Source organism: Esox lucius, chromosome 9 (genome assembly GCF_011004845.1).
Source record: "Esox lucius isolate fEsoLuc1 chromosome 9, fEsoLuc1.pri, whole genome shotgun sequence".
In the NCBI taxonomy this organism is placed as follows: Eukaryota; Metazoa; Chordata; class Actinopteri; order Esociformes; family Esocidae; genus Esox; species Esox lucius.
Window position 1 is genome coordinate 6,171,420 of NC_047577.1, and position 22,911 is coordinate 6,194,330.

The 22,911-nt window shown below is 46.8% G+C and overlaps 3 protein-coding genes and 1 long non-coding RNA gene across 7 annotated transcripts; all 4 read left to right on the forward strand.

Moving 5' to 3' along the window:
* Positions 1–523: 523 nt before the first annotated feature.
* si:ch211-286b5.5 (GGL domain-containing protein) lies at positions 524–4,410 on the forward strand. Its single transcript, XM_010872636.4, has 3 exons — positions 524–721; positions 1,770–1,896; positions 2,463–4,410. The coding sequence occupies exons 1-2, from the start codon at positions 632–634 to the stop codon at positions 1,893–1,895; spliced, it is 216 nt and encodes a 71-aa protein (XP_010870938.1). The 5' UTR covers positions 524–631; the 3' UTR covers position 1,896; positions 2,463–4,410.
* A 162-nt stretch (positions 4,411–4,572) lies between these two features.
* On the forward strand, positions 4,573–14,012 carry LOC105012047 (histone-arginine methyltransferase CARM1). 2 transcript variants are annotated; one of them, XM_029122229.2, is made up of 16 exons: positions 4,573–4,990; positions 5,556–5,681; positions 5,781–5,887; positions 6,062–6,166; positions 6,268–6,378; positions 6,542–6,719; positions 6,929–7,019; positions 7,124–7,205; positions 7,669–7,754; positions 8,865–8,954; positions 9,070–9,207; positions 9,445–9,534; positions 10,808–10,902; positions 11,040–11,117; positions 11,965–12,030; positions 12,280–14,012. In XM_029122229.2, exons 1-16 carry the CDS (start codon positions 4,849–4,851, stop codon positions 12,417–12,419), a joined length of 1,725 nt encoding a protein of 574 aa, XP_028978062.1. In that variant the 5' UTR covers positions 4,573–4,848; the 3' UTR covers positions 12,420–14,012. The 2 variants fall into 2 exon arrangements, with proteins under 2 accessions (XP_028978062.1, XP_028978063.1); XM_029122230.2 differs by having other exon boundaries at positions 4,849–4,990; positions 12,286–14,012.
* A 320-nt stretch (positions 14,013–14,332) lies between these two features.
* On the forward strand, positions 14,333–22,722 carry si:ch211-286b5.4 (afadin- and alpha-actinin-binding protein). Of its 3 annotated transcripts, XM_020049861.3 has the most exons (12): positions 14,333–14,851; positions 17,358–17,473; positions 17,940–18,008; positions 18,439–18,553; positions 18,676–18,739; positions 18,865–18,985; positions 19,206–19,347; positions 19,616–19,719; positions 20,263–20,424; positions 21,291–21,402; positions 21,756–21,936; positions 22,533–22,722. In XM_020049861.3, exons 1-12 carry the CDS (start codon positions 14,782–14,784, stop codon positions 22,627–22,629), a joined length of 1,353 nt encoding a protein of 450 aa, XP_019905420.1. In that variant the 5' UTR covers positions 14,333–14,781; the 3' UTR covers positions 22,630–22,722. The 3 variants fall into 3 exon arrangements, 2 of the variants coding, with proteins under 2 accessions (XP_019905420.1, XP_019905421.1); XR_002197228.3 differs by lacking the exon at positions 22,533–22,722 and having other exon boundaries at positions 14,345–14,851; positions 20,263–20,429; positions 21,756–21,847; XM_020049862.3 differs by lacking the exons at positions 21,291–21,402; positions 21,756–21,936 and having other exon boundaries at positions 14,348–14,851; positions 22,533–22,625.
* LOC105012049 lies at positions 14,860–16,680 on the forward strand. The gene is made up of 3 exons (XR_002197229.3): positions 14,860–15,312; positions 16,285–16,334; positions 16,497–16,680. It is a non-coding gene; the product is annotated as an uncharacterized LOC105012049 (long non-coding RNA).
* Positions 22,723–22,911: the final 189 nt, after the last annotated feature.

A 22,911-nucleotide genomic window follows, 5' to 3' on the forward strand; every position in this document is an offset into this window, starting at 1 on the left:
AATAGTAAACATATGTGCAAAGCAGGGCATTACCATGAGGAATAGGACAGCCTATTTCCTGAAGAAAATTACTTCAATAGCCATTGGAAATGCTCTCTGATCTTGTGCCGCCCGTGTTTTGACACAGACGAGAAAAAGGAACAGCCACAAGATGCAATACCAGCCCAAGTATATTGATTGCATTAGTTTACAAGTCATGAAACAGTCATGGACACTTTCCAAGTCACGGACACTTTCCTCCCCACTTCTGTTCTTATCCGCAATCCATCGCACACATGAGAGTTTGAGGTAATGTAAACTGACACTCAATAATGTTTGTGAATAGTTTTAACAGCTTAGTGGTCATTTTGTATTCTAGACAGTTTGAGCCATTTGAGTAATAAAAAAAAAAAACATAAATAATACATTAAATCACTATTTCCATTATAATATTGACCGTTTTCATTTCGTAAAAAAAAATTGCAGGCTAAACATGACGTGGCCATGATCGATTGACCGACAACCAATTAGAATGACGTTGAGGGAAAGTTGTGTCGACTGGGCGGGTAGACAGGGACCTACAGACAGCGCTGCCTCTCATTTTTCGACTTTTTAATCACAGTTACAATTACTTTTAAGACGTACCGTCAACATGTCTAACAACAACGCCAGCAGTAACTTGGTGGTAGCTCAAAGAGCAGTGAAACAGCTACGGTTGGAGGCCAGTGTCCGGAGAATCAAGGTAAATAGTACCAGCAACACAAATACGGAAGAGCTTTAAAAACTGTGACACTCCTGTCACTGGGGCTGCGCAGCCGTTTAGCAATTGACGTGAATTAAACAAAAACTGCAAACAAACTGACTGTGTTAGTAAAGATAACAGAAACAAAGTTGCGAACTATTGGTTTATGAAGTTGTCACGTTAGTCATAAGGTTACAACTGCCCTGAAATCGTCGTTGTCATAAAAATTAAAAAAAAAAACATGATTATCAAACATTCCATTTAACCCATAAATTGTCGCCTCTTTTCAGGCAATAGTTGTCGGTCAATGCGAAACGTTGACGGAGTAACGAAGAGTGGCATAGTGGTTTTTATAACTCGAGACAGACCTCGACCTGTTTCGGTGGGGTAGACACATAGTAAATCGATTGAAAATCTTCTGAGCCTGAATGTTGCCTAGGTTGGCTTAGTGAAGGTTACTTCACTAACATTCCAACGGCATTCTTTGCTTTCCCAAGCAAACAACACAACTTTTCATAGCTACCCAGTGTGATTAAATTAGGCTACTTCCTGTCCACGGCAATGAAAATCCAAATGGCAGCTGTAGTCTTAACGTTACAGTATACGTCTCTTGCAAATCTATTCCAAAAGCCCGCTGTGTTGTGGCCTGTGAAAATGGAAATTAGGCTGCGTGTGCGGTAACACCAGTCGTCCGCTGCTCCGGCTACACAATGAACGGTTCACCCCTTGTTTATGCCGTGTCACCTCACCCGTAACGTTAGAACACACCTTTTGACCTCACCCCAGTGTACAGTACACCTACAACGTAATTAGCAGCCTACCTGTCGCGAACATCAGTAGGCAAATTAGGCCTAGTCTTTTAAGCTCACTTTTCCGGCCAACCTAGGCCTAATATGTTTCTGGAAAACCGGTTCCAAGCGTAAATGCAGTGTCCTGGAATTAAGAATAATTCTTATAGGTTATATATTTTTTTAAAACATTTTACACAATTATTTTTTTAAATAATGGCCATCCTCATGTGGTCCTCTACTCTTTAACATTCAAATAGGTTTCCCAGGCTGCGGCCGACCTGAAGAACTTCTGTCTGCAGAACGCGCACAAGGACCCCCTCCTGATGGGAGTACCCTCCAGTGACAACCCTTTCAGACCCCCCAAGTCCTGCACCCTGTTCTGAGGTAACCACTGCCTCCCCCGTCCAGCCCCCAACCCTTCACCCTCTTCACGTTGCAGCTCTTTTGTCGGGCCTCTCTCACTTTGGTGGGATGGGGGAGTCGAGACTAATCCAAGTTACCCGGAGAGTCTCATATGAACGTGTGGACAGCATGCAGTTTGAAGGAAGTAGCAAGTAACATATATTGATAGTTTAAGTGCAATTCCCGGAAACCTCTGGAAGCTATTCATCAGTTGTTGTTTTTTGTTTCCTTGGGTTTATTCAATACTGTTGTTTCGGTTGCATCGGTTTAACGTAAGTGGTTGCTGTTGCATGATGTTTTGAAACGTAATAATTAGCATTACCTACATCCCCTGTTTCCCTCTGCCATACTCTGGTGAAAAGGCTCCTGTATGACTTCCCTGGTCAGATTCTCCTGATTATGATAAGCAATTATATCATTAATCATATCAACATGTTATTGATGATACTGTTTATTTACTATTTGTAACCCATAACTCTTCCCATAACCTAATTTCTCCTCTCTCCTCATTTCTCCTCTCTCTCTCTCCTGTCTTTCCTCTCTTTCAGCTGCAGACACTGTATATAAAGATGTTCTTGCTGTATGTCCCATGGAAGCCCCTTTCTCACCTCTCCTGGCTCTTTCTGTTGCTGGTCCATTTCAGCACTACAGTTTTCCCAACACTATCCTCTGGCCTGCTGTCCCAGATCAGTCGGACCAAGGCGGACAAATAACCATGCCAGCACTGGCTTGACGAGAAAAAATAGATCCTGGAAACCGGGCTAAAAAATCACCACCTCTCCGTGTATTAACAAAGGTTAGCCTGGTAGTGCCAAACAACATACTTGTGTATTCAGTGTGTTTATCAGATACCCTTTTTGTCATAACAATAGCATTGTATTGAGGTTGCAGAATTTTAATATTTTCAGGAACGTTTTTAAGAATTTCAGGGAAAATTACCCTAGAGAAATGCTGAGTCCTTTGTTTAGTATGTATGGATATTGTGGGTAGTTTCTGGAAAATTTACTGTAATTTTGCTCTATTGTATCTATGCACTGTCCTTTCCACCAGTGTGATCCAACTGCAGGAGAACAGCCAGTGAATGTGCCTTTGATGAAGACTATGTCCCAAGTACTCCCCCTATTTCCTATTTAGGTCACTCCAATAAATAGGGAATAGTGTTTTATTTGGGATGCACTGTATGTGTATACACCACAGGCCTTTGCATACAACCCAACGCCTGACCAACCATTGAATGTTTAACCAGGCAATGTATTGATATATTGTCTACAGGTCTGGCCAATTGGCTGATGTGCTTTTCTATGTAGCTTGCATTACACATACAGAATACTTCCTGGTACGACCCTACACATGGTACAGAACCATGGAATTAGAATTCTTAGATTTAATTTATAATTACATTTTTTAACTAGCCACATATGCCCAGATGTAGGTTTCATGATGGCCTATTATATTGTTCTTTTTAACTTCCATCCTTCCATTTTAAATCTGCATTCTTGTCACACTGCTCATTGAACCAGGAAGTCAGTCAGAACCAACACACTTGGAGTACAATGCTTCTCCAACAAACAAAAACAAGTTAAAGTGCATAAGATGGAGGAATGTGAATAATGTCAGCATTTTAGGATCAGACCCACATACGTTTTAATCTGGAGCATCTGACATGGTTGAATGCGCTTGTATGTCAGAACAATTATGTATTTTTGTTGGGGGGGAGGGGGGGGGGGTTGGAGTTAGAATTGGGGTTATGTGTATTGTTTTAATGTCAATACAAAGTAACAGCAGGTATTTGTAATACAGCAAAGTTCACAAATGAGGCCAGCAACTTCATGGATCGTCGTCTCTGAGGGACGCAATGCAACCCCATCACACATTCCCCCTCACCCACCCCAAACTTCGCTGAGCCAATTTGCACTGCCCTCTGTGAGGCTCCAGGGCACTGACAGTATGCTAGGATAGGGATTAGAACCCAGGTTGAAATGATACTGCTGCACTGTGAAGTGTTGATGTAGTAGCTTTATTGAAGGGTTGTTAATTTCCATGATATCGAAGTGATCCGAAGTTGAAATGTTGTGTTCCACTGTACTGTTCTAAATACGGTTTTGGCCTGGCCTTTGTCCTGAGACTAAATTCCTGTCTTTCTCACCGTCCCCCCAGTGCCCTGAATTCAGGCACACATCATACTACTGCTACAGTAAATAGAAAAGTATTTAACATAAACAACACTAAATTTATTTCCAAATACCACAGCTGGTACTTCAGTGTTTCAGGTTTACAGATAAGCCAATTCTTCCTTATAATTTACTTTATATGATAACATCAGCCTTCTGCGTTTATCTTCCCAGCATTGAACAGTAAGCATGCCTGTAGCCTAGCTACCTGCCTTAAAATAATTTCTAATGTAATATTATGACACTCAATCCTATGCTGTGCCTTTAACTGACGTTGTAACTATGTTTTTAAAGTGTGTTTCCAGTAAATTACTTTTTAAATCAATGTCTACACTGCGTGTTTATTTAAATATATGGTTGGTATTGCCTGAAAGTGTTTGAAAGATCAACTTCAAATTGATGCATGAACAAATCGCATAATTCGCGAAGAAACCGAAGGAAAGGAAATTTCATTTTAGGTGGGTTGCGGCCTACTAGAACAGTACCGAGATCTAAATACATCAATTTGATTGAACTACATCAAGACGAATATCACAGTTTGCGCTTAATGAACAACCGAATAACAAAAAAGACAGTTGAGTATGACCTCCGACGCAATGTTGGGAACCTCTGCGAGTAGGTGACTATCTACATGGCTTCGAGGCTGCAGATGCTGCTGATGTTCGGAGTGACTAGCAGGGTGGCGGTAGCGAGCAACTCTGTAGCTGTTGCCCGACCGTGTGTTTGTGAGCCAGGGAAGAAAGTCTAGCAGGCAGAAGCGAAGATGGCGGTATCAGTGTTTCCCGGCGTGCGGTTACTTTCAATCGGGGATGCGAACGGAGAGATCCAGCGACACTCCGAGCAACAGCCCCTGCGACTGGAGGTCAAAAGTACTCCGGACACAGCTCTCCTAAATCTTTCCAATAGTAAGTAGCTGTGCTGTTTCTAACCAACTTGGTCAACCGGGAGCTAGCTAGGTAGCCCAGCAACCCTTCACGATGCTGCTGCGAAGAATGAATAGGATTGAATGAGTTTGCGGCTAACTAGCATATAGCAACCTAACAAGCTAGCCAGTTAGCATTTGATTATCTGTTCCATGTGATGAGCTGGTGCATGTTTGGGACTGCACAAGTTAACGAAAGGGCATTTTTCCGAACAAAAATGTTACTGTTGTAGAATTTCGGTAGGTAGTTGATCGTTCTCTAAGGTCGATTCACTAGATACAAACGAGGTGGCTAACATCTTATGCGCTAACTAACATGCTAATTTCGAAGCTGGCAATGCCCACCTCGGTGGCTTTGTCCTGTCCGAATCTTTATTGTTAAGCAGAGTAATTGAGCTAACCTAAACGTAGCTAACTAGCCGCTAGAGCGTGGTTGAACTTCCCGTAACCTTTTACCGTCTCACTGGCATCGTATTATACTGTGTTTAACATTGGACCTTTGTTTAGCCATTTAGTTTTAACCCCTAAATCATTGACTTTGTCGACAGGCGACGAGACATCAGTATTTAAGTGTTCGTTGTCCAGGGAAACAGAATGCAGTCGGGTTGGCAAGCAGTCCTTCATCATCACACTCGGCTGCAACAGTGTTCTGTTACAGTTTTCCACGCCTGCAGGTAGTGTGTGTGTGTTTGTGTGTTTATACAAGTTGTGCAATGATTGCTTTACCCGAAGCAATGTTAAGTCTGTCTGACTGTGTGTGTGTTTATGTACAGAGTTCAGTTCCTTCTATAATATCCTGAAGAGTTGCCGAGGACACAATGCAGAGCACTCAGTCTTCAGTGACAGGACAGAAGAGTCTTCGGCTGTACAGTACTTTCAGGTGAGACACAGCTGCGCCGGACCGCTGTCTTCCAGGCACCACATTTCCACCAAATCCAAACTGGGCCCACGTGCATAGAGTAATCAATCACCAAAGACACCTGAGAGTGGCTGAATTTTTGACCAGATCGAACTAACCCTCAACTGACCTCTGCCCTCTGACACTTGTCTCCAGTTCTACGGCTACCTTTCCCAGCAACAGAACATGATGCAGGACTATGTCCGGACTGGAACCTACCAACGGGCCATTCTACAGAACCACGTTGACTTCAAAGATAAGGTTCCTAAAACAAACAGTCCTATACAACCACTGCTTCCGTAGGATGTGTGTCACAGAGGCAATGGTCTGATCCCTTTTTCCCTATTTCTCTCTCTCCCCAGGTGGTGTTGGATGTGGGTTGTGGATCGGGGATTTTGTCGTTCTTCGCAGCGCAGGCCGGTGCCAGGAAGGTGTACGCTGTGGAGGCCAGCACCATGGCCCAACACGCTGAGGTAACTGGCCCGCAATGCTAAAGTATTTGACACACAACGCAGCTCTTCCTTCAGAGGCATAAGAAGCCTACTCCACCCCTTCCTTCCTCCTGTACTCATGCTTCCTTTCTTTCACCCCCCCCCCCCCCCCCCCCCCCCCACCACGGTGTGTGTGTGTTTGCAGGTACTGGTGAACTCCAATGGTATGGGTGACCGTGTGGAGGTGATCGCAGGGAAGGTGGAGGAGATCTCACTGCCTGAACAGGTGGACATCATCATTTCTGAACCCATGGGCTACATGCTGTTCAACGAGAGGATGCTGGAGAGCTACCTCCATGCCAAGAAGTTCCTCAAGCCCAACGGTGAGCGGGAGGAGGCGGGTTCCCCGAGGCAGACCGACGGCAGGAGGGCTACCTCCACGGGAGACGTTTCCCGTGATTGACAATGACGAGGGAGGGCCGAGATTATGGAGGGCGTTTGGAGCAGATATCCGGGGGTAGATCAATTAATTTGCTTAAATGATTAAGAGATCAGTTTTTCTGACCCTCTACACCCCCCCACCCTCCCCCAGGTAATATGTTCCCCACGTTAGGCGACGTTCACCTGGCCCCTTTCACAGACGAACAGCTCTACATGGAACAGTTCACCAAGGCCAACTTCTGGTGAGCAACGCCGAACCTGGCCTACACAGCACCTCTCCCAACTGCCTGGGGAATGTCGAGCCGATCGTTTTGTGCTGAATAGATATATGTTTTGATTCTCTCAGGTACCAGCCTTCCTTCCATGGGGTGGATCTCTCCTCGTTGAGAGAAGCAGCAGTGGACGAGTATTTCAGGCAACCCATCGTGGTGAGACTCTCTCCCTCCCCTGCCCTCTCTCCCTCCCCTGCCCTCTCTCCCTCCCCTGCCCTCTCTCCCTCCCCTGCCCTCTCTCCCTCCCCTCCCCTGCCCTCTCTCCTTCCCCTGCCCTGCCCTCTCTCCTTCCCCTGCCCTGCCCTCTCTCCTTCCCCTGCCCTGCCCTCTCTCCCTCCCCTGCCCTGCCCTCTCTCCCTCCCCTGCCCTGCCCTCTCTCCCTCCCCTGCCCTGCCCTCTCTCCCTCCCCTGCCCTCTCTCCTTCCCCTGCCCTCTCTCCTTCCCCTGCCCTCTCTCCCTCCCCTGCCCTCTCTCCTTCCCCTGCCCTGCCGTCTCTCCCTCCCCTGCCCTGCCCTCTCTCCCACACACTCGCTCATTCTGTTTCAACCGCTTTACAGTAACAGTGTACTTACTGTCAACATAATTTCCGTTTTGTATTTTATCAACTTTTTTTTTGCAGGACACCTTTGATATTCGCATTCTTATGGCCAAGTCTGTTAAATACACTGTCAACTTCCTGGATGCCAAGGAAACTGATCTACACAGGTGAGTCCTTCGCGGTTGATCCGCCATTTTCTGCGGTTGATCTGCCATTTACCAGCTATGATGGTACACACATTGAGTAAACATTGAGTGGGTCGCTCACATCGCTGAGCCTGTCAGATTAAACGACCGCTACGAGATACTAAGTTGGTCGAAAGGAGTTCAGATGTCATAAGTCTCATCCCAAAACTGTAATCTGATCATGCTGTTAACAACGCTATAGTGATCTATAGGGACTGAGGCTCTGAGCAGCCCCCCCCCCTCCCCGTTTAGTCAGACATTCATGCTTCATACAGATTGTGATGTCTGTCTAGACAACACATTTTGAATGTAAGGGGGAATGCTTCACCTGTCACATGCTTACCCCATTGAAATGACGAGCTCCTCCAGAAACACGCTGTTTCTTAGTGTATGACCTCGTTCTGAGGTCTGGGGCGGTCCTGTCGTTTAAGGCACTGCCTCCAGTGCACCTGCACTGCTGTGGCGTGGGTTTCGAGCCTGGGCCGGCGTGGGTTTCGAGCCTGGGCCGGCGTGGGTTTCGAGCCTGGGCCGGCGTGGGTTTCGAGCCTGGGCCGGCGTGGGTTTCGAGCCTGGGCCGGCGTGGGTTTCGAGCCTGGGCCGGCGTGGGTTTCGAGCACGGAGATGCACTGCTCTGTCTGTTTCAGAAGGCTACATTTGGGTGTCACACTCTGTTTTCTGAACAAAATGTATAGAAGGAGTGAGCTGGTTCTGTTGGGTCATAATGTGTAGACAGAGGGCGCTGGTTCTGTTGGGTCATAATGTGCAGACAGAGGGCACTGGTTCTGTTGGGTCATAATGTGTAGACAGAGGGCGCTGGTTCTGTTGGGTCATAATGTGTAGACAGAGGGTGCTGGTTCTAGTTCTGTTTGCTCTGAGGGCTGTGGTTAGCACACAGTCAGGGATGGCTGTTTTCATCCTTCAACTAACCCCCCTCCCCCTCTCTGCCTCCCCCTCTCTGCCTCCCCCTCTCTGCCTCCCCCTCTCTGCCTCCCCCTCTCTGCCTCCCCCTCTCTGCCTCCCCCTCTCTGCCTCCCCCTCTCTGCCTCCCCCTCTCCGCCTCCCCCTCTCCGCCTCCCCCTCTCCCCTTCTCAGGATAGAGATTCCCTTTAAGTTCCACATGATGACGTCAGGGCTGGTCCATGGACTAGCTTTCTGGTTCGACGTGGCTTTCATCGGATCTGCGTGAGTGTGTGTGTGTGTGTGTGTGAGAGTTATTTTTGTCAATTGAAGCATTTGTGTGGGTGTGGATGGGTTATTTTATCAGTTCGCTTGTGTGTGTGTGTGTGTCTCCCCCCAGGGTGACGGTGTGGCTCTCCACGTCTCCCACGGAGCCCCTGACCCACTGGTACCAGGTCCGCTGCCTGCTCCAGTCACCGCTCTTCACCAAGGCAGGAGACACCCTGTCCGGAACCGCTACGCTCATCGCCAACAAGAGGTGAGACATGCACACACCGTGGTTACTTAACGGCACACGCCGTGGTAACTTAACGGCACACGCCGTGGTAACTTAACGGCACACGCCGTGGTTACTTAACGGCACACGCCGTGGTTACTTAACGGCACACGCCGTGGTTACTTAACGGCACACGCCGTGGTAACTTAACGGCACACACACTTGCCCAGGTGTCCTCCCCAATAAAGGCTTAATGTGACCTCTGACCTGTTCACTCAGACAGAGCTATGACATCAGCATGGTAGCCCAGGTGGACCAGACAGGAAGCAAGTCAAGCAACCTGCTGGATCTCAAGAACCCTTTCTTCAGGTCAGAACCCAGTCTGTCTGTCTGTATACAGCTCCAGAAGGAATTGAGACCACTGCAGCTTTTCTTTCCTTTCCAAAAAAGTCTAAAAGTTTTTGAGTGAGGATCAGAAAGGTTAAAATAACAAGACCACTGCAAACTTAACGCTTCTGTTCCTCACTCAAAACATTTTTGGAAAGGAAAGAAAAAGGTGCAGTGGTCTCTTAATTTGTTCCAGAGCTCTGTCTGTGTGTCTGTCTGTCTGTCTGTCTGTCTGTCTGTGTGTCTGTCTGTGTGTCTGTCTGTCTGTCTGTCTGTGTGTCTGTCTGTCTGTCTGTGTGTCTGTCTGTCTGTCTGTGTGTCTGTCTGTCTGTCTGTGTGTCTGTCTGTCTGTCTGTCTGTGTGTCTGTCTGTGTGTCTGTCTGTCTGTGTGTGTGTCTGTCTGTCTGTCTGTGTGTCTGTCTGTCTGTGTGTCTGTCTGTCTGTCTGTCTGTGTGTCTGTCTGTCTGTGTCTGACTGTGTCTGTCTGACTGTGTCTGTGTCTGACTGTGTCTGTCTGACTGTGTCTGTGTCTGTGTCTCTGTCTGTCTGTCTGTCTGTGTGTCTGTCTGTGTGTCTGTCTGTCTGTGTGTCTGTCTGTCTGTGTGTCTGTCTGTCTGTCTGTCTGTGTGTCTGTCTGTCTGTCTGTGTGTCTGTCTGTCTGTCTGTGTGTCTGTCTGTCTGACTCTGACTGTCTGTCTGTCTGTGTGTCTGTCTGTCTGTGTCTGACTGTGTCTGTCTGACTGTGTCTGTGTCTGTGTGTCTGTCTGTCTGTGTGTCTGTCTGTCTGTCTGTGTGTCTGTCTGTCTGTCTGTGTGTCTGTCTGTCTGACTCTGACTGTCTGTCTGTCTGTGTGTCTGTCTGTCTGTGTCTGACTGTGTCTGTCTGACTGTGTCTGTGTCTGTGTGTCTGTCTGTCTGTGTGTGTGTCTGTCTGTCTGTGTGTCTGTCTGTCTGTGTGTCTGTCTGTCTGTGTGTCTGTCTGTCTGTGTGTCTGTCTGTGTGTCTGTCTGTCTGTCTGTCTGTGTGTCTGTCTGTCTGTCTGTCTGTCTGTGTGTCTGTCTGTCTGTGTGTCTGTCTGTGTGTCTGTCTGTGTGTCTGTCTGTGTGTCTGTCTGTCTGTCTGTCTGTCTGTCTGTCTATGTCCATGAGACATCCTCTGTCTTCAACATCCTCATCATCCTCTTTTCCTATTGATAGAACATGACTGGCAACCTCAAGCTCATTCTTCATCTGATTGGTTGATTGTGTGTTCTGCAGGTACACCGGCAGCACGTCGGTCCCGCCCCCAGGGTCTCATTACTCCTCCCCCTCTGAGAACATGTGGAGCAATGGAGGCTACAATATGAACCAGGGTACGTACACACACACACACACACTATGAACCAGTGTGTACACACATCATTACCATGAAAAGGAGGCGTGCACACCCAGGTGAAGGGGTGGTGGTTTGGTGGTTGTTTCTGACGTGCCTCTGTCTGTCCTCCCCCAGGAGGGATGCCGGCGGCGTACGACCTCAGCACGGTCATTGGGGGCTCCTCCGTGTCTCACAACAACCTCATCCCCCTGGGTACGCTGTGTGTGTGTGACTGAACCCCCCCCCCCCCCCCCCCCCACGTGTGCTCCACTCTACTGAGAGAGCTCACATTCAACTCCTAACCTCAAAAAAATAGATTCCCCTCTAGTCAGGGCCCAGTTTAGACCTATAGACCAGAAATGATTCCCCTCTGGTCAGGGCCCAGTTTAGACCTCGGACCAGAAATGATTCCCCTCTAGTCAGGGCCCAGTTTAGACCTCGGACCAGAAATGATTCCCCTCTGGTCAGGGCCCAGTTTAGACCTCGGACCAGAAATGATTCCCCTCTGGTCAGGGCCCAGTTTAGACCTATAGACCAGAAATGATTCCCCTCTGGTCAGGGCCCAGTTTAGACCTACAGACCAGAACTGCTTCCCCTCGGGTCAGCGCTCAGTTTAGACCTACAGACCAGAAATGATTCCCCTCTGGTCAGGGCCCAGTCCAATGAGTAGATAAGAGGCCCAGAGTCTCTCTTATTTCCAGACAGGATATGGGTCAGACAGTTCAGAAAACATTTACTAAGTGCTCACAAAGAAACTTTTTTTTTTTTTTTTTTTACAAATCCCACTTAGATTTTGCAACGTCAGTAAGCGAATAAGCAGGAAGCCCCCCTCCCGCCAGGCCGGGTGTTCTGGTAAACCCCGGCCTGTTTTGGTAGCTTTAGCAGAACCCCTTGGCACGGTCAGCCTGGTGCCTTTGTCGTCACACCTCTGAAACCAAACACTTTGTACCCTAGCTGTGCTGTTCTTCTGGATCCAAAATAAAAGTTGCCAATTTATAAATGATGTCCTCTCCTTTGTGTGTGTCTGTGTGTGTATGTATGTGTGTGTGTGTGTTGGTAGTGAACACAGGGATAGTGAACCATGCATCTTCTATTGGCTCCATCATGAGTACTGGACTGAGCCAGGGTGAGTGTGCACGTCATCGCCATGGTAGCGGGTATACAACTTTTTTGAAACCGCTGCCTTCTGGTCGGTTCAGAGCCTCTCGTTAAATTCTGCCGTTGTGCACACATTTTCTTAGTCTCTTCTGTGCGTTTGTTTTATTCTAGACGACGGGTGCTTTTCAGTACGGGAGTGAGCGGATTCTGCTTCCGGGTTAACCGGCTCTTGACTCTTTAAGACTCCCAATTAACTTCCTGTTTCTCTCTTCCTCAGGAGCAGTGACTGGCCAGTCCGGGCCCAGCAACAGTCCTCACTACCCAATCAACAACAGTCAGTTCACCATGGGCGGGCCTTCCATTTCCATGGCGTCTCCCATGGCGATCCCTAACAACACCATGCACTACGGGAGTTAAGGCCTTATACCATTCTCCCTCCCCCTCATCTTTCCCCTCCCGACAAATCTCTGACCCCCCCCCCCCCCCACTCCCCCTCCCCCGCACTTCCAAAAGCTGGAAGAAAACCAAAATGGACTCATCCCTCCATTCTTTCCTCCTCCATCTCAGGCCTTGTTAAAAATCCAAACGTGATAGCCTACCGTCTCCCTGTCCCCATTCCCAGGCTGTTCTGAGACTGTTGTCCTGAGGTTTTGGGTGTCCTACTGTTTCCCGGTTAAATTGCAGTTGTGCAGGTTGTGGTCATTTGTCTGGACAAACGTTTTACACTAAAAGACGTCAGGATCCACAGGCCCAGCATCTGTTCAGGTCTTATGTAACAAGCTCTTGACCTTTGGGTTTTAGAAACACAGTTACACACACACACACTCATACACAACCTGCAGCAGGACTGAAAGGACTTTGAGCTTCTGTGAAGTTTGACACCCCCCCCCGCTAAAAATTGCTTCTGATGTAAAATCCAGTCCCATTAACAGGTTCAACAGATTCAACTGACCAATGGCTGTCTAGACAATCAGCCGCCAGGAGTGAGGAAGATCCCGGGTGTTAGCCAATCGGCATGTCAGATTGGCTCTGTAGAGTTGGGTTTGTGGCAGCTCGAGACTAGACCAGAGGCTCTGTGAGGGTAAAATGTTGCTGATAGAAATGAAACGCTTCTAGGACTGTCATGTAAAAGAAAAAGGGAATTGTCACATAACTTAATAGGGGCCCTGTTGTGTGGACGAAGATGTGTGTATAGAGCTTAGGTTATATATTAGGAATTCTTTAACGTGTGTTTAGTGGGAACATTAAGAGTCTTCATGCACCTTATTCCCTGTATTACTGTACCATTTTGGAGAAAATCATGTCATTTGCAATGCAGAACCGTTCCTACAGATCTGGAATGGACATATCTACGCCTGCCTAACTGTTAGACAGAGACTTTGGCAACAAGCAGGTTCTGTGTTTTGACGATTGTATCAAAGTACAGTAACAAAATGCCCAGCCCTGGTAAGATCTGAAACTGACAGATGAACAGGATGTCTGTGAATCCTCCAAATGTGTGTGTGGGGGGACAGGAGTTGTGAGCAATGCCATTATTTGCACCAGTATTAGAATCAAAACTAATCCTTAAAGTTTACTTTCCCTTCAGAGTGTGCCGTCTCGGGTAGAACTTCCTGCTGTCCCAAATGGCATCCTATTCCCTTCATAGAGCTCTGCTTTTGACCACATTATGTAGGGTTCTGGTGGTACTTAGGGCACAGTTCTCCAGGGGGGAAGAGTGGGCACTCTCAGGCCAGTTAGGGTCATGTTGCCACCATCTGCTGATATTGAGCCAGTTTTATATTGTCCCCGGTAATTGTTAGGGTTTTGGGGAGGAGAAACTGATCTTAGATCTTTTAGAAGTAAATCCCGTAAGAATCATAGCAGCTAATTAAGACTCAGACAGTCCGTTCTTACATATCTATGTCAAAATGTTAATGTTTTTGTTTACTTTGCTTATTTTCTTCATTTTCCTGAAAGTTTAAACACAATCTCCTGAAAGCAGCATATTAAACCCTGATGGAAAACATCTGTCTGATTTGTATATTTTGTGTATTCTGTTTGTCATGTTTCTATGTGTCATAAGTAATATGGATTGGCTGGTGGCAGAATTTTTATTTGTTTAACCATTTAAGGGGGAGATGTTAGAGTTGAGCCAACACAGAGAGAAAGGCTGTGTTCTGTGAAATGTACAGATATTTTAAACATTCTAACTAATGGCTGACCTCTGTTTGACAAATTGGGGAGGGACTTATCTGAAATTGATTTAATGGGATTTCTGGATTTCAGCGTTTTGTTATGGAGAATTGGAAGAGGTATCGAACTTAAGCATTTACTGCAAGGGTTAGAATTAAAGTGAAAAGGTGAACCAAAAAGAAAATATGCTAATGGAAAAAGCATTGATACGTGAAATGCATAACACTGTAGTTCTTTGACTGACACTAACTCTGGTGTCCGGAGCTTTTGGATCCTTTGTAATCCAGTGCTCACCAGGAATTTAGTTCAAGACCTTAATGACAAATTGTATGTAGGCCTATATTACATTTTCAAAACGAGCTAACTCGCCTAAGTTCTTTAACACAAAAACATCGTAAAACAAAGCTATGCTTCTCATTTCAATTACTGAGTCGTTAATTAGCCGAAACGCCTTCACCTGGTTGTCGCTGGCCAGGTGCAACAGCTAACGTCTCTGTTCGGGTAGAACTGCCTACACGTCGGCCACGGTCTGCACCTGTTCTGGGCTGTGTATTTACCTTCTGCAACGGACGTCCGCGGTTCAGATGATGACTGTTCGTGTCGGATGGCTAACAGACGGGGTCAGAGACAGGCAGCAGGGGGTCAGCCCAACAGAAGACCACAAGAGCACCCAGGTAACACCGTCCTACAAGCCGACGTATATAGAGGTACGGGAGAATAATTTAGAACCCCCGAATCCAACTATAGAACGTTTAGGACAGTTCACGTTTTTCAACTCTCTAATTAAACAATCATTTAGACCTGGTACACCCTGTGGGTGACATTAATTATGTTGAACTGAAAAGCAGAAGGCTCCAGACCTCGGTGGATACCAGTTGGATACCCCTTAGTGTTGAATTTCCCAGACAGCAGCTGACTCCGCGGCGGATCGGGCGTTATGTCAAATCCCCATAGCAGTCACGCTCACTTAGCGCCTCCGCACCAGATCCAAAACGCACGTTTTTCAGCCGAGGCTAGTTCGCAGGCATTGGCCCTGTTTCGGACGGGATGCGCCTCTGCCGCAGGATCTACGGTCGCGTGCAGCCATTTGAAGCATTTGGGACGTTGATCATATTAAACGTTATGCATACTACAGGTGAGTGAAGGTTTTTCTAGTTTAATATTTGCTGAATGCCAACTACGATATATGTGCGTAAATAATGTTACGACTAGACACCTGTATTTAGCAAGTTGGGTGGGGGGTTATTTGACCCCCTGCTGATTTTGTACGTTTGCCCACTAACAAATCAGTCTAATTTTTTTGGTAGGTTTATTTGAACTGTGAAATATTCCATTTATAACATTTTGGACATGCGTTTTTCTGGATTTTTTTTATTCTGTCTCTCACTGTTCAAATAAACCTAGCATTAAAATTGTATTTTATATCAGTGATGGGCAAACAAAATCAGTAGGGGATCAAATAATGTTTTCCCTCACTGAAGCAATTCAACTCGACAGTATTGAGCACTTCTAGCTAACCGTTTTGCTAGTTGTATTAGACTAAATTGAATTGGTTTGGTCTAGGAATAATAGTTTTTGTAAATCCTCACTATAGCCACATCAATAGGTTGTTCAGTAAAATGTAGCCAATTTCAACTTAAACATAGAACATTGGCTATACTTTCTAGCGACCTACAGTTAGTAGCCAAGGTTTGGTAATAAAACTTATTTGCTAGCTAGTTTTCTATGCCGGGATGATGACTTACAGGGCTAATGCATGTAGTATCATATAGCTTGGTAACTTAGCAAACTATGTTTAGCTACAGTAGCTCTTGTAGGTATGCTGTTAAAGTTAGTATCATGTTCGTTACAGTAGCTGATTTATACTAGTAATTAATGTTAAACATTAACTGGTCGGCCAATATTCTGGTTGGTCAGTTTTCCTGCTAAAGGATCAGCCAAGGGTATGTACTAGCTTAGTCAGTGTAACAGTCTAATGTGTCTTAGTCAATTGTGCACATACAGCATCCACACACCATATGACTGGTGTGTAAAGTTAAGCTGCACATTCCTGAACATTAGTTTTGTGCCTAGGTCTAATCAAATTGTTTTCTTTCTCGGTCTTCAGCATCTCGGAGTGCATCACCCACCAATTTTCTCCAAATCTAACTGGTTGAGGTGAACTTTTTCACCACATTACTTAAAAAATATCACCTCTGTCTCAGTCCCAAGGTTTTACACTTCTATATCATTGTGCCGGGGGAGTAAGGTCAGTTCTCCTTAGTGAATCGAAGTAATTCCCTCTAAATGTTCCTTGTGTTCTGCTCGGTGTTAACTTAGGAGGACCGGAGCCCTTGGACCACACCTCAGGACTACTTGGCCCGAAAGGCTCGTAGCCGTCCCTGTCCAAAGTCCTGCTGGTTTGGTTGCCGTTCAAGTAGCTGACAATAACTGATGATTTCAGCTGCCAACCATTCCTGATTGTCCCTGTCTTCATCCATCTGGTCATGCAGCGGACTTGGATTATGTTTTATAGACTCTGGACAAAGCCCACATGCATTTAATTATTACAATTTGTACCCTTAAAATGTTCCCCTGGCACAGCCAGAAGAGAACGGGCCCCCCCATCAGAGCCTGGTCATCTATTCAACTTGTTTGAAACTTCAAATTTGTCTAACAATGAAAATGTGAATGAGTTGTCAGGATGTCTGGGTGTATGTGCCCCCACTCTGAGATAGATATAGATATAGATATATATATAGATATAGATACTTTTTTTTTTTTTAGCTCATCGTATGAATGTGTTTAATGTTGAGTGCCACCATTTAATAAATCCTTATTTATTTTTTGGGGTTAAGAAACACTGTACTAATTGATTCAGAATTTAAATGTTTTTGATCTTTCATTGTAACCATGAATTTACATTTTGATATTAATTCCTATTCCTCTATAATAAACGGTTGCATTCAATACACTAATTGGTTTTGAAACACATTGGTTTTGTTATTGATACATTCTTTTTCATGCTTCTATATTTAATCTGGCAGGGATACTTTTATCTGGGTCGGCACTCTCATGATATCCATTCCTCCCATCCCTCAGCTCCCTCTCAGTCACCCCTTTTTCCAACCTAACCTCCAGTCGTCTCCAACTTCAACCGATCCTACTTTTCCCTCTCTCCCCCTGGCGTCTCTCGCCCAGGCCTCCAGGACACCTACCACCTCCGTGGGAGACCCAGCCCGCCACTCAACGACCTCCACAGCACCACCTGGTGGTCACACAGGGAGGAGCCAAGCGAGAGCACCACCTCCTACCGGGTAGGTCTGTGTGTTAATCATAGAAACTTCTGGTGAGTTTCAGTGACTCAGGTGTGAATAGTCCTGTGAATGTTATAGTTAAATTCCACTTATTACCCGTGATTGAAAATAAGGGGGAATTGCATTCACAGTAAGTCAAACTTAGCAGAGTACCATTGGTACCAATCTGTCAATTTACCAGTATATTAACACCTCGATGCAGCCCACCTCCCCCCACCAAAGCCCTCTGTGGAGCAGACCAACCAGGAAGCAGATTTGACTCAAAGACACCCCTCAATCTCCTGCCAGTTTCCCCAGCACACCTCCGAATCTCACACTCAGAATAATCGATTACTCAGCTTTGTCCCTGCTGTACTTGTTTTCCTAGTATTACACCGTGTCAGTAAGAGGACAGAACATATACAATCTACATTAAGATGGCATACAAATATACAAGGGATGTGATATGTGCTTGTTTTCTTTACAGGAGCAACTGACTGACAAAGAGCAGCACATTGCCAGACTACAGAGCGCGCTGAGGCGTGAGAGAGAAAAGGTGTGTGTGTGTGTGTGTGTGTGTGTGTGTGTGTGTGTGTGTGTGTGTGTGTGTGTGTGTGTGTGTGTGTGTGTGTGTGTGTGTGTGTGTGTGTGTGTGTGTGTGTGTGTGTGTGTGTGTGTGTGTGTGTGTGTGTGTGTGTGTGTGTGTGTGTGTGTGTGTGTGTGTGTGTGTGTGTGTGTGTAGAGACATCAAAGACCTAAATCAGGGGTGTCCAAACTATTCCACGGAGGGCTGTGTGTCTGCAGGTTTTCACTCTCTCCTTGTACTTGATTGACTAATTAGGTTACTAATTGGTTAGTTTCTACCCTCACCTGGTTGTGTAGGTGTGAACTGGGAACCAATGTATAGGAAAAACTCACAGACACACGGCCCTCCGTGGAATGGTTTGGACACCCCTGACCTAAATGAATGGCTTTCCCCACTGCAGAGTTCCAGCCTGCAGTCTCGGTACAGCCAGCAGGGGGTGGAGTTGAGGCGTCGAGAGCAGCACAGTGTCCGGCTGAGAGAGAGGCTGACCGAGAGACCGAGAGAAAGGGGTCCCTGTAAGGATCTTTCTCGTTCTCTCCAAACTCACAGTTTAATGGTTACCCACACAAGTGTATATACACACAACACAACTATACACAAACCAATGTGTGTATACACGCGCACTGTCTGCCTGCAGCCATGGAGCTTTTGAACCCGATAAAGAGGGACCAACCTGCCAGGCCAGCCCGGACCAATGGAAGGTAGGAGTCAGCTTTCCAAACGGAGACCTACTCTTTCTGCATTACTGACGGGGCCCTTTCCATGGGGTGTTACTGACGGGGCCCTTTCCACGGCGCACTAACACAGCCGGTTCGTCTCCACCCAGGACCGAGGAGGCGGCTCTACGTGCCATGCTGGAGAGGAGGGAGGCGGAGTTGAGGGAGGCCATGAAGCTCCGACACAAGCTCGCCACACTGCTGCACGCCCTGCGGGCGGAGATGGAACGGGTGGGAGGCCAGCTCACGGGGAGGGCTTAATCTGTTCCTCAGGATGTTATCTGATCCCAGAACCAAGGGAGGTGTATTTGAAACTCTCACTAGGCACTGATCTGGGATCGGTTTAACATTTCTCCTCGCTGATACACTGAACGAAAACATGAACTCGGCGTGCATCAATTGGAACACTCACGGAACGAGTGGATTGGCTAAACGGTCACGTCTTCCCCAGAGCCTGTTGGACCCAGTGGACGAGGACCCGGGCGACAAGACGTTGGTCCAATCAGAGCAGTTGCTGGGTGACCATGTGACAGGAGGCGTGGTCCAGGCATGGAAGAGTGTTCAGAGGAGACTAGGGGACCTGTTCAGTCAAGGTGAGAGGGCACCTGACACTCTGTTACATACAGCAGGGGTCAAGGGTCATGTACTTGCTTCAGACGTTAGGACAAAAATCTCTCGTTGCTGAGCCCTGTGGTCTATGTAGTGTACTTTCAAAGGTTCATGTTAATGTTTTGTACATCAGCAGGGCAGGCTTTAAAACCATGCCTCTGAAGTACAGGTGTGTTGATAGGACACCAGTGTGATACTTGTGCCTGCAGGGCACCTATTTCATAGTGTGTGTGTGTGTGTGTGTGTGTGTAGGTCATGCTTCTGTGGGAACAGACCAGGAGAAGCTTTTGGCCCAGCTACAGACAGAGCTGGATCAGAGTCAACAGTTGATCAGAGAGCAACAGCAGCTACTACAGGTGGGCTGTGTTTATATGTTCGCAAACAAAATGCTACCCCACAAACATGTTCCTAGTGTGTAGAAAATATACAGGCTGTTTTAAAGCTCCAATGCCTCTGTGCTACATGCCAGCAGTCTAAACCGCTGTGGGAGTTAGGTTGTCCAAGGAGTTGCCTGTTGGAATCCCATATACTAACACCATCAGCAGTCCCCTATCACTGGGACCTAAGCAAGAAACGTAAACGGATGATCCACTCAAACCCAAAACTCTTTTGGTCTGTTATCGGTCGTGGACTAACAAAAATACTGAGAAACAGTTTTGAGTGGAATACTCAGTTAGGCCAACGACAAATGCTCCAAGACTGTAGCACCCCTGTGGACAAATCCACCCACTCCACCAGCCCTCACTTGAATGGGCACAATTATATTTGTCAGTGTGTTACTTTCTGAGATTGAACCCGTGCACCTCAAGAAATATCTAGACATTAATTGGGGATTGGCTCAAACAACTAAAGCAAGCTGTCATGCCCCCCCCCCCCATCCACTCCCTCTACCCGGGCAGGACAATGTGCTCACGGCGCTCCCAGAATCTCTGACTGACGGTTACTTCCTGGAAGACTGGGAAAGGCTCCAGGCTCAAAGGGCGGAGCTAGAACTCCAGAGGTGCAGCTTTAAGCGGGAGAGGTGGGCCTTCACCGACGCCGCCATCCGACTGGGCCACGAGGTGAGGTACGCCGGGGGGGGGGGGGGGGGGGGGAGTGGCGAGAAACCGTTTGAGAAATGGAATGGGACCGTTGGTCTTCTTGGATGTATATGGTGTGAGGAATGGGAGAGTTTAGCCATGTCCCCATGCAGGCTGCCCATGCCAGAGCAAATTATGTAACAACAGAGCTCCCCACTGCAACAAAGTTGGCAAAAACACTGAAGACTCTCGTTGCCTCAGACAATTTATAAACCTGGGGGAATACATGGGGATGTCCAGGGTATCAAACGTGCGCACGCGTTTGTCAATTGAAATATTTCAGTTTTTCGTGGGTGTGTGGGTGTGGTTTAAGGGTTACCACTAGAAGGTACAGGGGATGGCTAGGGACCTGAGTGCAAGGTAACGTAAATATTCAAATAATCTGACACATTGTTTGTAAACGTACGTGAACCTTAATGACCATGATAGGCTGGAAGTTCTTAGAAAAGGTAGCTAATCTCTTGTCACAAGCCGAACATTTAAAAGATCCTGTTTCACGTCCTACGTGATCCTCAATGCTCCTCGTTAGTCAAGTCCAGAAGACAAATGACGGTGTAGCAACAGGGGAACTCAGAGACAATCAGTCTGGTCACTACCATTTACATGTGTATGTGCCTGTATCAGTTATCATAAGTGCCCAAAAGGTGTAAGTCATTTAACATGAACCATACAGTAAAATGGCGTGTGCGCCCGGGTCCAAAAGGAGGTTAATTATGTCCAACGACTCAAGCAGGACTTGAAGGTCATATCTTCCTGGTCCTAACCAAACTGCTTTGAGAATTCCAGGACTCAGGGACACAAAGTCTGGTCGCTAAGTGTGTGTGTGTGTGTGCGCTGTTCACTTACAGCGGCTTGAGTTTGAACAGCAGAGGGCAAGCGTGGTGAAGCAGCAGTATCTGTCTGACTTCACGTTGGGTAGAACCACAGAGTACCATGACAGGAGAGAGAGCACCAGCCTCAGTGAGTATTCGTATTGAACCCCGAGACCTACAAGATGCTCCAACATTTAAATCTAGAAGTGTATCTAAACCCCATCGCACTAAAACTATTCCACAGCCCTGCTTTCAAGGGATTTACATGGGTACATGTTTTACTATCCATGAGAGGTTAGATTAGATTTGGACTGAGGGTAAAGATTTTGGGGAAGAATTTGGACCTATTCACAATGACCGCAGTTACTCAGAAACAGTAGCCAGCTAGAGAGTTTTTCATTCTGCTAATTGTGCCACAAACCACTAACACACTGTAACAACCACCTACCCCAAAAATGTCCTCAAGTGTAGCAGTAACAGTCTGCCCCTGCACCCTCGAAGGTCTCTCGGGCTCGGATCACATGATCTTGTCCGGCTGCCCAGCCAGGCCCTCTCCCGCTGAGTCCGGGGTCACCCACTGGTCCGTGTCATCGGGGTGGCGGCCAGGTGGTGGCGGGTTTGGAGTTTACACGCCCGGCACCCCAGACCTGTACTCTGCCCTCCTTCACCCCGGCAACAGCAGGTCAGGCCCAGACATGTCCTGCTCTGTCACAAACACTACCCAGAGTGCACTACACAGGGAACAGGGGGCTTTAAGAGACTCGCCTAGTTACTTCTCTCTCTTCCTTAAATGTACAATGACCTCCAGATGGATTGGCCCACTTAATGTGTCACGATTATTGGAACCCCCAAAGAATTTGCGTAAACCAAATTGTGCATTTTCCTTATTGTCAGTATCTGAGTCTCTCCATGACTTCCTGTTTCACTGGGGTGTGAATATGCGGTGACACCAACACAAAAGGCCAGACTCCTTCAGTCATCAAACCTGGTGAAGCTCCGACAAAACATCCTTGACAAAAACACTTACAGCTGTTATTGCAGCAAGTGGCAGCTCTACCAAATACTAACATGTAGGGGTTGAGTACATATTTGGGTTTTTCGTTTTCCAACATAAAACCCATGTCCCCTTGAAGTACTTTGGGTGTGTTGTGACAAAATATCAAACCCAACATTGTAATGTACCATTTGAAATGTATTAAAATGTAGACGACTGCCAAGGATTTGAATACTTTTGCCTCTCACACCAAGCTCTTCTACCCCTCCATGCTTCCAACTCAGGTCCTGTGAGACCGTTGCCCAATCGGAGACCTGGCATGAAGAGACAGGAAGAGTCCCACACGCTCACTTTGGTCCCCACCCTGACTGGTCCATTTAATATGATTGTAGGCATCGTTTTCCACTGCAGAACACTGCTGGTTTCAGGTCTACCTGTGGTCCCTTGCAGCCTCTGTTCTTTAAAAATGTTTTTCTTTTGGATTAATAAAGTTTTATAGATTAACTAACTAGCTCGCTGTGATCCAGTCCTTCTCGGCTCGCAGACACTAAAATTAATCGATGCAAGAAACTCCTTAGAAGTAGTTAACTGAAGGGTTAGAAAAAACCCATGGGTATTAGTGTTGTGAAAATGCATAGCATTTTTTGCTTTATCATTTGACTA

Coding starts and splice junctions, on each gene's coding strand:
- LOC105012047 (XM_029122229.2), top strand. CDS start 4,849: ATGGCGGTATCAGTGTTTCCCGGCGTGCGGTTACTTTCAATCGGGGAT. Junction 4,991..5,555: donor TCTCCTAAATCTTTCCAATA/GTAAGTAGCTGT, acceptor CTTTGTCGACAG/GCGACGAGACATCAGTATTT. Junction 11,118..11,964: donor CAACAACCTCATCCCCCTGG/GTACGCTGTGTG, acceptor GTGTGTTGGTAG/TGAACACAGGGATAGTGAAC.
- si:ch211-286b5.5 (XM_010872636.4), top strand. CDS start 632: ATGTCTAACAACAACGCCAGCAGTAACTTGGTGGTAGCTCAAAGAGCA. Junction 722..1,769: donor CCAGTGTCCGGAGAATCAAG/GTAAATAGTACC, acceptor ACATTCAAATAG/GTTTCCCAGGCTGCGGCCGA.
- si:ch211-286b5.4 (XM_020049861.3), top strand. CDS start 14,782: ATGGCTAACAGACGGGGTCAGAGACAGGCAGCAGGGGGTCAGCCCAAC. Junction 18,009..18,438: donor TGAGGCGTGAGAGAGAAAAG/GTGTGTGTGTGT, acceptor TCCCCACTGCAG/AGTTCCAGCCTGCAGTCTCG. Junction 20,425..21,290: donor CCATCCGACTGGGCCACGAG/GTGAGGTACGCC, acceptor GTTCACTTACAG/CGGCTTGAGTTTGAACAGCA.